General features: G+C 36.9%; 1 protein-coding gene across 1 annotated transcript in view; it reads right to left on the bottom strand.

The window, feature by feature from the left end:
• LRP12 (LDL receptor related protein 12) overlaps window positions 1–16,557 on the bottom strand; it is a 53,742-nt gene that overhangs the window by 5,432 nt on the left and 31,753 nt on the right. The window contains exons 3-6 of the mRNA XM_072852053.1: window positions 10,823–10,958; window positions 9,175–9,377; window positions 2,569–3,670; window positions 1,598–1,730 (exon numbers count right to left, since the gene is read on the bottom strand). Of these exons, the coding sequence (XP_072708154.1) occupies window positions 1,598–1,730; window positions 2,569–3,670; window positions 9,175–9,377; window positions 10,823–10,958 (1,574 nt within the window). The remainder of the gene's footprint in view (window positions 1–1,597; window positions 1,731–2,568; window positions 3,671–9,174; window positions 9,378–10,822; window positions 10,959–16,557) is intronic.

Raw genomic sequence — 16,557 nt, 5'->3', positions numbered from 1 at the left:
AGTCAAACTAAAGATATTCAATAATTGCACAGCTTTTTAAAAGCTCCAGTACCAATCTCTGACTGCAGCCACTACATGTGTGGGTTTTCCAGAACTGTCGTCTCTATCAGGAGATGTCATTTTAGTAAAAACCAAGATCTTCAGGCCACTTTTGTGGGGGTTCATGATGAAAAACAGGTCTGAGCAAGCTAAGTTTGTCTGAAAATCGTAGTGGTTCCTAAACGCGTTCATGTGCACCAAACCTGAAATGTCCCGTACAGGGTAGGGATGTGCAGGAACCATTGGTTTGTTCCAAGTTACCTGTACTAGAGGACTTACACATCTGGGCATTGACAACTGCACTGTCTTAACAGACTTTCTTGAGCTAACCCTACCTCAAGAGGCTTGTGAGCATAGCTGCATCACAAACTGGTGAAGCTTAATTTTGGAAAAGAGGACAGCAAGCCAAATTTTTAAAAGTACAGAATTGTTTTTAAACAGAAACATACTGATCTTTATTATAACCACGATAACCCATCCAACAAGAATGAGGGATTCTACAGTGTTCATTACAGGCATTCATTAATAAGCTCATTAATAAGTTTAGTGCCAATTTAGCTACTGAAAAATCTTCACAATGTCTTCTTTCTGATATGTTTTCAAAGTCTCTCACACAAATTGCAACTTATTTTCCTCTGCAAAATCCTTTGTGATGGATCACAGCTGCTGCTTGTGAACATGTATGCATGAAAGAATAAGTGAAATCTATGGCAGAATAAGTGTAATGAAATCAGTTATGTTCAAAATAAGAAAAAAAATCCCCTTCTTATGGTCTTGTAACTATTTTTCTTACATGCTCAGCAATATTAGCTAACAGTAAACTTTGCTGTATTAACTGCAACACAATAATACAAGTTAATGCCAACTCTAATACAGCACCACAGCAGGATTCTTAGACTGAGACTTTTCTTCTATTTCACAAAAGAGCATTATAACTGAAAGCCAATTTTTTTAAAATTAAAAAGTTGTTTTGACAGAAATTCATTCATCAGCCAAATAAGTATTGTGCTAATGATCCATCTGAGAATCAAGATGGCTAGACACTATTATCTGACATTTACTAGCTTTTACTTTGTTACTCATTCCTGTTAATTTTATATGATATCACAGCCTTGCCTTTGCCATCATCTTTTCTATGCATAGTGGGCATAATCATACCTAAACACATATGCACAGTGGATATGAACTACCATTTTGCATTAGAAGTCCCAATTCTTCTTTCCCAAATTTTGAAGTGCTATCTTGCAATCTTAACTTACACAACCACATCAATACAGAACATACAACTAGATCTACCAATCTATTACTTTTCATGCAAGAGGGATTCTACAGTGTGCATGACTGGCATTCATTAACAAGGAAAAAAGCCTGCAAAGAAAACTGTGTGGTGCTACATTATCATGATTTTGTCCAATGGCTAATCCTTAGTATAATAGTATTGACCTGAAAGGAAGAAAAGGAAATGCTATAGAACAAAAAAATGCAGATTAAAGTTAAAATATCTTTATTTCAGTCTCCTTAAATTTTAAGTGGTCTGCCTGCTATTTTGGAATTTTACCTGATTTGGTGAACAAACAGGAAAATCTTCAACTGGTGGAATTAAACCCTGGGCAATCAACTGTCCGTAGGATGGAGGAGCTTCTCTTCTTAACAGTTCAGCCTCAACCCTTGACAAATGAGTTTCAAATGATCTTTCAAAGAGAAAAGAAATTTCATAATACATAAGACTATGATGTGTGTATATATATGAGTAAAACTACATTAGACTATTATAATCTGAAATAATAAATTTCAGAAGATTAAGTTTAATTGACAAAGAATATACAATAAGTCCTTGCAGTCATTCCTATGGCTCTGTCCAGCTGAGACAAGAACAACAAAACCAACCCAACAATAAATGCCTTAAAAAAAAAAAAAGGAGGGGGGGGCTAAATATAAAAGGCACCATGAGAGATGCTTAGATTATTTTACAAAAATTGAAGAACATGTAATCCTGTTATGAGATAGTTTACAATAGAAGAAACATGCTACTAAATACAGAACTGAGATATTTAATTGCAGAAATGCAGCTTTTCCACACTTTCTTTTTGGTAACAACATCTGAAAGCTTAACTCTCAATAGTTAAGTGATCAGAATACTTCTATCCCCTTTTCTTCACTGAGAGGGTGGTCGCTCACTGGAACAGGCTCCCCAGGGAAGTGGTCACAGCACCAAGCCTCTCAGAGTTCAAGGAGCATCTGGACGACGCTCTTAGCCATATGGTTTAGTTTTAGGTAGTCCTGCGAGGAGCAGGGAGTTAGACTTGATGATCCTTATGGGTCCTTTCCAACTTGAGATATTCTATGATTCTGTGATTAACTAACCTCTTTTTACTGTCAAAGAAGAAGAAGAAGGAACAATGCCTTTAGAAATCACATGCAACAATAATTGTATGTCAGTAAGTTTCAAGTTTATGTTTTAAGTATAACAATAAAAGATATGAAAATATTTTTAAAATTTAAGTTCTTGAGGCCATCTGTTCTACTTACCTTCGCTCAAACATCCTGAGTGAGTACAATTTACAAGTACATCCCAGTGCAATGACAAGCAGCAATCCGCAAATAAGACTCCCAATGACAGCTGCAGTTATTACTCTAGTGGGCACAATGACTGGGCAATTCTCTTCATCACTGCCATCACCACAGTCATCTTGAGAATCACAAACCCAGCTCTCAAACACACAGCGGTTATTTTTACAATGAAAATTTCCTGGCTGACAGAAGAAACAATTTTTTTCATCTGAACCATTAGGGCAATGATTCTGGTAGTTGCAGCGATCTGAACGAGGGTAGCAAACACCATTTCGAGAGCAGGGAAACTCATCTCTTTGGCACATGGTGCAGTTGGTTTCATCCCTTCCATTTGGACAGTGCCAGTAGCCATCACAGCGTTGCTGTTCTGTGTAGCAACCCCAATTTCCACCACATGGAATTTCCCATGGCAAACAGAAGCCATCTACTTGATAGGTGGCATTGAATCCTCTTGCAGCATTCACTTTGTCAGCACAAAAATGCACTCTTATCTGTCCTGAGGATGAAACAACTGTGAGGGGAGCGTGAGAGTCAAATGCTGTTAGCACACGCAACAGCCTCCGTGGATTCTCCTCTAATCCATCGTATATTTTGACATAGTCTCCATAACCTGTACCATCAAGTTTAAAATCAGTGAATCGCAAAATTACTTTGCGATGGTCACCAGTGTCTATCAGCCAGGTGCAGTTGCTTCCAGGTGGATAGAAGTCAGGATAGTTAGGAGAACTGAAAGTACCATAAAAGTATTTTAACCACTGCCCACATGTTGGCACATCACAATCTATTTCATCTCCTAGGTCAAGACAATCAATGTTACCATCACATTTTAAAGACTCTGGAAGGCAAGTGTAAAGCTTGGTGAAGCGAGAAAGACACTGGAACTGATTGCAGGCACAAGGTTGAAAGGAAGAAGCTGTCGGAGGATTAACTTTGGCACAGATTTCTTCATCTGAGTTGTCTCCACATTCGTCCATATTATTACATTTCCAACTTTCTGGAATGCACTTCCCATTAGCGCAATGAAACTGGTCACAATCACAATTTGGTTCATCAGATTTCCCTGAAAGAAAAAAAAGAAATTATAAAAATATTATCTTTTTAGAATTTAGCACTTAATGGTTTGTGTCGCATATTTACTTGCTGCTTTCAGTCAAATAAGTTTAGCCCGAGCAAGAAAACAATGCTCATTTATAGCAATTTAAAAATCTGGCTCTAAGGTGCTAAAAATAAGTCAGAAAAATATTGTTTCTCTCCCCTGTATCACTTGAAATACAGAAACATTTTGTCCTGCAGTACCAGTTACCACCTCAAATTCTTTCTTGTAAAAGCAGTCAGACCTCTCTTGTTCTTGTAGGTTCCTACTTTGTACCAAAGGATCTATGGCAAGAGAGAACCTGACAGTTGAAGATTACTTATTACCACTAACCGAAGAGAGAAACATCTCTCCTCACCTCTTCCCACTGTTTGCTCTTGCCTCTCCTCCAGCAACTAAGAGCAGAGTGCAGCAAATGCAGAAACACATACTTAAAACATACAAAAGAATACAAAATTATGCTTTAAAGTTAAGGATCCAAGTAGTGGTCCAGAAAACATGGAAGTGTGGGGGTTTTTTTTGTTTGTTTTGTGGCTTGTTTGTTTGCTTGGTTTGGTTGTTTTTTTTTAATTAAAAAAAAAGTCGAGACACCTTCATTTAAGAAAATGTGGTCTACTGGCTACTACCACACTTGTAACATCAAGAATATTTTTTTCAGGGTTTCATTTATTAAAGTTTCAACCATGTTAAACACTGAAGCATACCTGGGAAGCAATCTATTTCAGCTCTTCAATGACTTAGCTAAGTCAAATACTGCTGTATCATTTAAAATCACTGCAATTTCTAAAAAACATGGTACAGATTGTAAAATTGGCTGTAAAACAAACTGCTGTGGTCAATCCTCAAAAAATTTTGAAAAAAAAAAAATCCGCAATGCAGATGGTCCTACACAGCAGTAATTCAGGAATTAAATAAGAAAAATATATACTAAATCTATATAACACTATACTTAGGGTTTTAAAAAAGAAACAGGAAAGACAGCATGATGAACTTACTGAAATACAGACCTTCCCAGAAAAAACAGGTTCTGTCTTGCTTTACAACAGAACAATTCAGATTGGAAGGGATCTCTGGCGGTCACCTAATCAAACCATCTGCTCAAAGCAAGGCTAACTGAAGTTTGATTGGGTTGTTCAGTGCCTTGTCCAATCAAGTATTTTCAAAGTTTCAGTGCTTAACCACACAAAGTGATAAAAGTCCTCATATCTAGCCTGAATTTCCCTTGCTGCAACTAATCTGCTGTGAGAGGTCAAGTCATATCACACCTCTGTTCTCCTTTTTGCTATTTTAGTATCTTAGAAAGCATTAAAAAGAAATACTCTACCTTGAAATATCTTTTTTTTTTTTTTTTAAGGTGCAACGTCAGCATTTTAAAAATTTCACAAATGCTAAGATTTTTAAAAAATGAATGCAGGAAAAAATGAAACCAAAAAGAGTGATAAATATTATAAGTGCTGCTGAAGAGTGTTTAAGTCTACAAATTTGCTGACAGAGAGTGAAAGGAGAGCAAAATATATGTGCTACCAGTGATTAAATTTTAGAAAATGTTTATTTTGGTAAGATAAAAAAAACCAAAAAACCAGCCCTAGTATAAATGATACGATCTTCCGGTTCTGTTACATATATATATATATGTATGTATGTATTTTTATATAAATTATACACTCACACACGTATCATTCATAATACTAGTATGGCAAATACTTAGTATGAACCTTCGCCTTGAATTTGAAACTTGTAAAAGTGAACTACTAGACTTGTTCTGCCTAAACAAAACAGAATACAATTTCAACCTAAGCTCTTCCTTCTGCAGGCTTTTAAACATCCCAGAAAAGAGCTGCCTACTTGATCCTGATTTAGCATTTTTAATCACTGATCCTGAAGTCATTACATCAGGAAAGTTTACATGTAAATAAAAAATTAGAGTCGTAAAATAGTAAGAGATGTACAAAATAAGACTATCCTTGGAAGCTGTACCACAAAAGACTTCAGGATAGCACAAGTTAATAAGCAGAACCCAGGTGCAGTTGTAGCCAAAGGACTAACACAATCCTTCCCTACATTTACAGTGAACATAAACCTCTGTACTTTTATTAACTCTATTTTCCACTCTATATCACCATTAGTAAACTCCATCCCATTTCGATACCCATAATTAAAGAGGCTGATAAATTAAAAGGGCTGGGAAGAAGACAGAGGAAAGAAAGACAAGTTACACAAAATTTACCTTCTAGTCAAGTACCCTTCCTAACTAATGCTTTTTTTGTTGTTGTTGTTTTGTTTGTTTTAAATGAAATATGAATATTTACCTGGACATTATTATTTACTTTAAACAAGAATTAATTCAAACAATTCACATGGCCTATCTTCCACATCAGATTTTACAACTGTGGTCTATATTTTTTCTATCATTCTAGCACAAGGAGGCCTAATTTGCATCCATGTAACTGAAGTATTACTACTTTTTCCCCTTTTTCTAAGATCACATGCCACCTTTGAGAGTAGCCTTAACAACATTGCATTAAATAGTCTACTGAGGAGTTAAACTGAGCACTACTGCATGATGCTAATGAGAAGAAATCAAACAACATAATGGCACAGTTGAACATATAGCAAAAATGTTGTTAGTATTTCAGGAGTCTCCTTTTCACACTGGAAAGCAGAAATGACCAGATGATTATTAAAGCACATTCATCAACCCTTCTCCTATACACAGGTCAGTTTACAACATTAGAAGACTACCCGGATCACTGAAACACTACACTTCCACCTCAATCATAAAATACTTCCTAAGCATCATATCAAGCACAGAGAGCAAGCTCAAACCAAGGCTTCGGCAAGCTTCATTAAAAAAAAAAAAAAAAACAAACATAAAACCAACAGAAACAAAATTTCTTTTCTGAAAATACATTTAGAAACATTGGATTAAAGTCTTAAGTACTCTAAACTGAGTACCACTGCATAGTGCCAACAAGAAGAAATCATGTAACAGTAAAAATTGCTTATTGTTGAAAATGTTACAGCATCTTCCAAAAGGGGTTACATACTGAAACTGTTTCAAGATCGGAGGAGAAGAGGGGAAAGGATTTTCAGAAAAACTCTAGCGAGCCCGTGGCTTGCCTCCTCTGCCCATTCCACACCCTTATCCAAAATGTCCTTCCTTCTCAAAGCTCCTCAGGCAGGAACACTGCCTTCCCTCTGTGCCTATGAGGAGAGGGAGATAAGCAGGGCAGAAGCCAATGCCTCACACAGGATAATAGCGTGTGCATGGGCAGTCAGCAGAAACAGTAGCAGAGGATGACTGATTAGACAGTGACTTCCCCCCCATCATGTTTTTTGGTGAGACAGTAAGCAAAACCCAGGCAGAACATTGCCCTGAAAGCTGAGCCAGCATCAAATGCAAGGCTACATTACTTCTCCCAAGACTTGCTAAGCTGCAAGGAGCTGAAGCGTAGAGGGAACTTTTTTGTAGGCCTGAAAACAGGCGATTGGAAGGGATAACCCTGCCTGTAAACTTCAGGTTTGTGAAGGACTGACAGGGTGGAGGAAGCCATTAGGTAGACAGAGCGCAGAACACGGAACAGGGGCAAACATGGCTTAGGCTAGAGGAGATCAGGGCTCATTTTATTGAATCTTGGTGGAATAGTTTTGAAGATGGGTAGCAGTGGATAGGTGTAAGAGAGTATGAATTGTTTTATGGAGGAGAGGAGTTAAAAGCACACAGATTTGGAGCAGGTTGGAGAGTGGAGTATAGGCATACACTGAGGAAGCAAGAGAACGCAAAACCATTATGAAACCGTTATGAAAACAAAGAGGAATCTAATCGAGTATTTTTGATGATCAGGACACATATAATAGCATGATTGTAGTTTTCTAAAATCCTAATATCGCTTAAGGCCAGAAAAAAGTTTGGAGCTAGTCTTTACCCCTGACTGTCTTCCTCCTCTCTCTTGGCAAACAGCTACTAGAGCAAGAACTGCCTACAAAACAGTCTCAAACTATGACTACTGGTAAATAGCTTATATTGCATACTTGAATTATCCAAGAAAAATTTTGCATGTACAAAACCATGTCTATACTTGCCTAGATCAATTTATCATGTTAATAGATTTTTAAATCACAGAATCACAGAATCGTATAGGTTGGAAAAGACCTTTAAGATCATCGAGTCCAACTGTAAACCTAACACTACCAAGACCACCACTACACCATGTCCATAACCACCTCATCCAAACGTCTTTTAAATACCTCCAGGGATGGCAACTCAACCACTTCCCTGGGCAGCCTGTTCCAAGGCTTGACAACCCTTTCAGTGAAGTAAAATTTCCTAATATCCAGTCTAAACCTCCCCTGGCGCAACCTGAAGCCATTTCCTCTCGTCCTATCACTTGTTACCTGGGAGAAGAGACCGACCCCCACCTCTCTACAACCTCCTTTCAGGTAGCTGTGAAGAGCAATGAGGTCTCCCCTCAGCCTCCTTTTCTCCAGACTAAACAACCCCAGTTCCCTCAGCTGCTCCTCATCAGACTTGTGCTCTAGACCCTTCACCAGCTTCGTTGACCTTCTTTGGACACACTCCAGCACCTCAATGTCTTTCTTGTAGTGAGGGGTCCAAAACTGAACACAGCATTTGAGGTGCGGCCTCACCAGTGCCGAGTACAGGGGCACGATCACTTCCCTAGTCCTGCTGGCCACACTATTTCTGATACAAGCCAGGATGCTGTTGGCCTTCTTGGCCACCTGGGCACACTGCTGGCTCATATTCAGCTGGCTGTCAACCAACACCCCCAGGTCCTTTTCTGCCGGGCAGCTTTCCAGCCACTCTTCCCCAAGCCTGTAGCGTTGCATGGGGTTGCTGTGGCCCAAGTGCAGGACCCAGCACTTAGCCTTGTTGAACCCCATACAATTGACCTCAGCCCATTGATCCAGCCTGTCCAGATCCCTCTGTAGAGCCTTCCTACCCTGAAGCAGATCAACACTCCCACACAACTTGGTATCATCTGCAGACTTACTGAGGGTGCACTTGTGGGTATTTTTTTAAAAGAGTATATCTTCTGGACATGGAAAAAAAATGATGCAAATGTAAAAAATCCCACCATTTCTTCCTTCTCTTGCCCTACTTATGCTACTCGGTAGTCTATCCAACTATTTTAACAACTAATTTAATTCTGATGAAAAAATTTCAAATCTTAAGCTCTTAAGAAACCTCCAAAAGTTGCGTAATATTAATACTGAACTTCCTCCCGCCCCCAAAATCATTCACTCTGCTTATTAGTGTGAACACTAATTCCCGCTTTGAATAGTCAAGTTATGCATGGGATCGAAATAATCCACACAATGTGTACTTCCAATAAGCCTTGAATCGACTACAGGAAATGCATATACTGTACCCTGCTACAAGGAAGCAGTTCTTGAAGGAGAAAACAAAAAATGAAACCATAAAACTGAACTAGGCATAATTTGAAACATACCAGCAAAGTAGGCTAATCGGAAGCCTTTTCTGGAGATGCTATCATCTGAATGAAATCTGATCCAAACATGATCCTGTGAAGAGATATATGGTGAAGGAATGGAGGAGCCGCATGCTCTATAGCCTTCAATATTCTTGTAGCTTCCAATTGTTAACCAATCTGAGCTGCATCGTCGTGATCCCTGAACATCAAAATCTTGAAAGCTGAGGGGAGGGGGAGGGGAAAAAAAAAAAGAGGTCAAAATTGCTACTGAACTGGATATTACACAACCAAGCTGATTAACTGCTACACATAACAATGGAAATTAGCTGTAAGTTTTTTTTCTGGTCTGAAATAAAAAGAGCGGCTTCTCTACCCATGTAAGAATAGGATTTAACTTTGTGGTGATGATACTTTTATTAGGACAGCAAGAATCCATTCTGTTAATCAAAATATTGCACCCACTACTTAAAGAAGCTCAGTTTTGCTATAAAAAACACATTAAGCTTTCATCTAAAACAAAAAAAATTCTGTTAAAGAAATTGTCTTTATGAATCTCATTTAATGACTTTCATATACTACTAAGTAGTTTAATTTAACCCAAATTTCATCAAAACGTTAGCTAATGCTACACTTAGCCAATGATATGATTTGACATTATAAATACAGCTAAATGGTTCAAAACTACAATTTCAGGTAAGATTTGCTCCCAGTTGCGCTACTTGGTTACCCAATGGGTATGTCATGGAACGTCATGGTTGGCTACAGCTATATCAAGACATGCTGCCATGGTAATGAAGTGTGAAATGTATGCTAGGTAGATGAGTTAAAGGAAACAATGTCAGAGAAAAAAATGAGTTTTATGAAAAATAAACCGTATGAAAAAGTTTAGAAAGCATTCTAGTAGATGAACAGCTCTACCTCCTTTACATTGCATTTATGTCAGTTTAATATTTAGTAGAAAGACTTTAAATTAAAAAGCAGTACTTTAAAAGAGTAACTGGTGTCAAAGCAAATACTTCACAATGAAGAGCTGCTTCTTAGGTCAGCAGGTCTGTACTGGAAACTGAAGTAAATCTGCAGCTAATGCAGTTTCATGATCAGCCTGTGAAGCAGTACTAATTTGTATCTTGATGCTAAAACAAGCCTAGATTTCCCTTGTGGCAGTAATGGGGAATGAACTCATGAGAACTTGAACCTACAATACAACTTTTTTACATAACTTCTTCAGAAAAGTTATAAGGTACATGAAACTGTGAGAAGCCCCCTGCACCAAAAGTCAGCATTTCCAAAACTGCAATCATATTATTGATTTACTATTTATACTCTGCCACTTTTAAGCACACCATGAGACTTCATAGCAATGAAGCATTACAGAATTTCCCCTACACATTTTTTAATGCAAAAATCTTATATTTCAGAGACATTAAAAAGAAAGCAAATAAATGAGCACATAGAAACTTTTTCTAGTCGTTAACTCTCCAGTTGAAAACAAATGCTACATGGCTTTGTAAGAGCAAATCAGATAAAAGCACAGGCAGAAAACAAAGCAAGCTGAAATCCTACATTTACAGGAAGGAAGAGGAAATTGGTACATACAAAATCGTCAGTTAAAAATGTCTAGTCAGTACTTCTTCAATCCATGTAGTTAACACAGGAGCACTGTTACCTTATAGTAATGATCTCCCCCGGGTTTGCATGGATGTACCAGCTACAGTTGATTCGGGCAGGATACTCAGAGGGCCACCCTGGACTTGTGATTGTCCCGCTTGGTGATCGAATTTGCTCTGGAATATCTCCACAAGCTAAAAAATACATATATATTGAAAGCAACTTGATTAATGCCATTTTCTTAAAAGCTAGTAGGACAAAAATCAATCAACACTTACCAGGGAAAATATCCCACCGAGTTAGATGAGGTAGCAACAAAAACAATGTCTAAAGGAGTTCATAATGGACACAGGTCACAACATGTCAGCTGAAAGATGTTTTCCAATGTTGCCAGTGCAGAAGTTTATACTAATGTCAATTAATACTACAGATTAAAAAAGACTACTGTATATACACTTTGACAACTTTATTAGTAATGTGAAAGATTTTATTTCCTAATTTTATTTTTAGCCTTCACAAAGACTCAGTTCAATTTAACTATGCATTTATACCTTATACTGAAAAATGCATTAGAAGGTGAAAAATAAACTAAAGCAAAATAATCAACTAGTTAAGATTTCCTGTCTTAGGAAGACCCAGTGCCTGGCCATCATTTAAATATCCCCTTCCAGCCCTTGACATGGAAATAATCTTCATACATGATTCCAGTGGTTGGAAGGCAAAGAGCACTTACTGCAGCACACTTCATTTATAGATATTAAAATTTAGGTTTACAAGAGATTATTCTTAAGAAGGACTTGCATAACTACATATGTGATAATGGACTAGAAAGCTTGTACTTATAGGACTAATTCTATGTAACTGAAGTAACTCAGCCATTTGTATTTTTACTTTATTATAGGTGTAGCTTTGTGTATTGGCCTTAACTCAGTTGCTTGTTCCTTTCACTGGAGTGTTCTCAGCTCTGCTGATTTTATTTCAAGTAATGTACTAATTAGTTTTGTGGTTTTGTTTTGCTGGGGCTTTTTTCCCCCTTAGCAGCCTTACATCCAACACCTGTCATACAGCGTATTCACAGCCTTCACATAAATAGGAAGGCCAGAATACTCTTGCTACAGAACCTGAAATTATGAGGAAGTTTCAGAGGTCAGAAAACACATTAAAAATAATTGCCCTCTGTGCTTTTATTTCACAATTTCCTCACTGCTAGTCCAAAACTTGTGGGCTCTCGAAGTTTACTGGTAGCACAATCAGTTACACACAGTAGTTTAAACACAAGAACTATTACAAATCAGGAGGCATTTTCACTATTGTCTGATGATCAAAGCTTTTAGAATCTTTTAAATTTCAAGTATGTATTTGGTTAAAATAACAAATCAGATCTGATGCAGAGAACAAACATGATGAAGAATGAACTGCATTTGTAATAGTGCAAAATTTGTAATAATGTAATTTGTAAACAGGTTATTAATTTTTTTCTATTTTTATCCACAATCAAGCTTTTAAGATCATTTTTCAAGACTATGGGGACCTGAAATTATTGACTAGCTCTAACACAATAATTGTTTAAGAATATAACTTTTTATTATCACTTAAAAATATTTCTATATGGCTTAACAAATACATTTCTAAAAATAGGTTTAAAAGGATTAAAAGAAAAAAATGCTGGCATACGCCTGCATTTTCTTTATTACCTTAAATGTAGAACTCTAGAAACAAAAATAAAACTCAGTCAATTTACTGTTTTCATGTACAGCTGTAAGAAAACATTGCTTTAAATAGTTTTTCACATGTTTCTTATTAGAGCTTCATTCATGCTGCACAAACAGTTAAGTATTAACATACTTTGGCTATAGAATGTAGGACCTGTCCTAATATCTAGGGACAAAAAAGTCTCAAAATAAAGAAAGATATTATTTTATTTGAATATTCAATCAACTCTTCCCTGGAAACTTTCTTATTTTAATTTTGAGCAAACCCTATAGGTGGTGCTGTAACACCATGATATTTTGGAACACTGCTCCTGTGTGAATGATCTGGATATACTTCACATCTGTTCAGACAAGAACGGGAAGGACTGGAAAGAAAAAACGGTTATTCACAATGAAATGTGGAAGTTAAATAGCAGCTTTAACAGGTTCGAAACAACAACATGTGCAGAAAAGCAGAAGAATGTGTAAAACGTTTTGTATCAAGCCTGCATATGTTGGCAAGCAATTCCGCGCATTACTTGGTTATTACTGAAATAGTGCTCAGCTTAAAATAAGTTGCCTTTCAGGTGAAATTTATACTATGACAACATTCACCACCTGGTTTTTGATATTTACAAACTGACATATGAGATTTTGTCACTGAGAACCTCTAAGGAAGCTTTTAAATTTGCCTGACAAAGAAAAACCTTACACTAGAAGATAAAAATAATCAATTCAACACATGTTCATTCAATTTTACAAAGTTCACCTCCAAAAACTGAAGCATGCTATAAATATATGTACAGCATGTGTCTGTTGAATAGGAACCTCCAAACACTGCTAGCAACTGTAAATTACTGTGCAATTAGCTTTGAAACTTCCTCTGCTGGCACAGCACACCCTGACAAGTACAACCTACTCAATCCAATCCCTGCAGTAGTACAAGCAGTAACTTTTACTTCTTACATGAGCTTGAATAGAAGAAATTCCACAGGGAAAGCCTGTATAACCAAGGTAGTATTTTCAGAGCACCACGAAAACTTCCAGGTTTACTCTAATTCAGTTTTTTTAGCCTTTGTTTGCAATACCAGCCATATCCCTATGTTTTCTATGTTCTTTGACTTAAAATGGCTTTTTCTCTGTTTCCACTAAAGCTAACGCTAAAGAGCTGAGGGCAAAATATGACCATTTCCAGCACCATCTGATATGGGAAGAGAGAAGCAGACTAAAGAGGGCATGAAGAAGCACGAATGATCAGAGGCACTAAAATATAGGGTGGAATGAACAATACTGTACTTCTGCTGTAGAAGAGAGAAAAATCAAACTGAAGAAAGCGTATATATGTTGAAGTGGGGGTTCAAAAAATAAAAGGGAATGGACTTGAAAAGGGAATTACAGCTTCCTTAACTGAAGGTTAGCTAGATAAGCTAAATGTACTTGCATACTTGGTATAAATTCATGCACTGAAATTTCTTACTTTTAACCCGGAAGACAACAGAAATCTCCCATTCGCTTAAAAAGTGTATAAACGTCAAGGTCAACTGTGTAGAAGCTGCACTTCAGAAGTGCTGTCATTTTGAGAGAGAATAATTTCCCAGAAAGCCTTTAAAAACAATTCCTGACCCTCTGCTTAACTAAGATGTTTCTTCTAAAGCATTTCAGAATATAATGTAACATACATTTTATTCATGTGTTTGTAAACATGGAGAATGTGAGCAACATCAAGAAGGGCACGGGAATCCAAAAAAACAATTTAACTGACAGCACATAAACCACAACATGTATGAATAGAGGCAAACATCTTTTTACTAAGTTGTGGAGAATTTGCACTTCTAATTTCAATTGCTAGTAGCCCTGCAGGCATTTGTCATACAGGTCAGCTATGTGTATAGGAACAGGAAATTCCTGTAATTTCCTAAAATTACAGGAAAACTGACTAGGTTTGAAATAATTTATTAAAAGTGTTACAAATACATAAGAAAACAGCACAATGAAAATCAGAGGAGTCACAAAAAAGAGGAGATGAGTTAGTAACAGAGGTAGAAGCACAGAACAAATTGGGAAGGCTGCATCATAGAGAAGCAAAGATACATAGCGATGCATGCCCAAGATGTTTTCAAATCTTATGCTGGTGGCTGTAAGATTTCTGGGGTGGAACAACTCCCTCCTGCACAACCATTTCTACATGGGTATTGTCTCTGCCTACATTCCTCTGAATTCCCCTATATTCTTTGGTACAATTCTGCTCATCCATCTCCTACCTGTTTTAAACTCTTTCCTTTGTGTGCCTTTATTTTATTAACAATCTATTTGCAATTCTGTGTGTTACTTTGCCATAACTCTGTTCAGTAGATTGCAATACTGTAATTAGGACTGAAGATGTTTCACAGACTAAAGTGCAAAATAATGGTCAAAAAAACTGCTGAGAGGATAAGCTGTGCACATGGTTTTCTGGTGTATATGGATTTTCTTGTAGACTTTTTAAAAACATGTACAACTCTTTCCTTATTCCCTTCTTCCTGAAATTTGTTCACTACCCCACATTACAGAATATGATCGTAAACTACCCATGGAATGTTGACTGGTAAACAGAAGAGAGCCAATGAAAACTTTACAGTACAAAATTCAACTTGCAAGTTATAACAAGAAAATAATTAAGAAACCTATGCAAAAATTCTGTAGCAAGATCTAGAGAAGTAAAGTACTTGTAGTAACAGTGAACAACATGTCAAGGAAAAAAGTCACTTCAGAAAAGCAGGGAGAGGGAGATTAGGGATTTATCTTCACAGTAATGCCAGGAGATTAGTTGAAAAGATAAAAGAATTAGCTTTCAATGTGAACCACAAGATGATAAGGTATGCATTATATTGGACATGGTAAGGACATGAATGCAGCTGGATAAATGATCTGAAGGTGTTTAAAACAGCTTAGAGTAAAAAGAGAATAATGTTGTGATAGTGTCTAAACCATGAATAGGGAGGATAATTATTGCATTTGTAACTCTCAGGAGCCACTGAAAGTCTTATTTGGAGAACTACAGGGGAAGGCGGCATAGGAATCTTTGCCTCCAGGTCAAGCTGTAAAGCTTTAATTTAAAATGCCCTTTGCTCTGCAATACAGAGACACACTAAGTAAAAAGGAATCATCATAATTTTTTTTTAATTGTTGTGAACAAGTGTTTTCACCAGTGTAGAAGTTCTTTAAAACGGGAGCGGGACTGGTTTTGCAGTTGTGACAATTATGGTGCTACATACCCCAAAGACAAGACCTGAAAATATTTCTCATTTTTTCAGATTTTAAAGGCATAAACACTCCTTCTCTAGTCATAGCTTATACGCAAGAGACAACATTTCATTATTGCTGTTGCTAGAAAAAGCATGCTCATATATTAGAGGTGTACCTGCAACTTGGCAGATATAATATACAGTAGAAGCATAAATACCAAAGACCACAGAGGTCTGTCCTATTAAAACATAATTTAGTAAGGTAGGTCATGTAGCCTTACAGCAGCAGCATGACAGGAAATCTACCATCAAGACAATCATTTCCATTTTAAATCCCATCTCAGTAGCGACTGTCCAAGAAAATCGCTTGCTTGGTTTCAACACCAAGTTAAAGTTGCATTTAGAAAGATTAAAGGCCAGATGTCTTTGGTTCTATTTTACAGAAACTCTGCTTAAAATTGTTCTGATAAATACAAAGCTGTCTGGGTATGCCTGATGAAATATATGATCTGCAAGTTCAAAAACATGTTTGGGAGACCCAGATTGTTTCAAAGGAACACAAAAATCATCTAAATCCATCCCCATCTTTTATACTTGGGCCATACACCTAACACTTAAGATGTACCTACAAAGAACTGTAAGGAAAATATCACTGGGTCTGCCTACGCGCTTTCTTCAGGTTTTCATTAACAGACCACCCCCATTCCCATTACCTCAAAATCCTCCAGTGAAAAATTTTCACTTTCTATTAAGATAGAAACTTTAAGAGTATGATACTTATTTTTCTCCAGCTAGAAAGCTATTTCAGAACACAGGACTGCCAGAACTACTTTTATATATATATATATTTTTTTTTTATATATATATATATACACACA

Source organism: Ciconia boyciana, chromosome 2 (genome assembly GCF_034638445.1).
Source record: "Ciconia boyciana chromosome 2, ASM3463844v1, whole genome shotgun sequence".
NCBI lineage: Eukaryota > Metazoa > Chordata > Aves > Ciconiiformes > Ciconiidae > Ciconia > Ciconia boyciana.
Note: the sequence above shows the minus strand (reverse complement) of the source record. Positions and strands in the feature narration are given on the sequence as shown.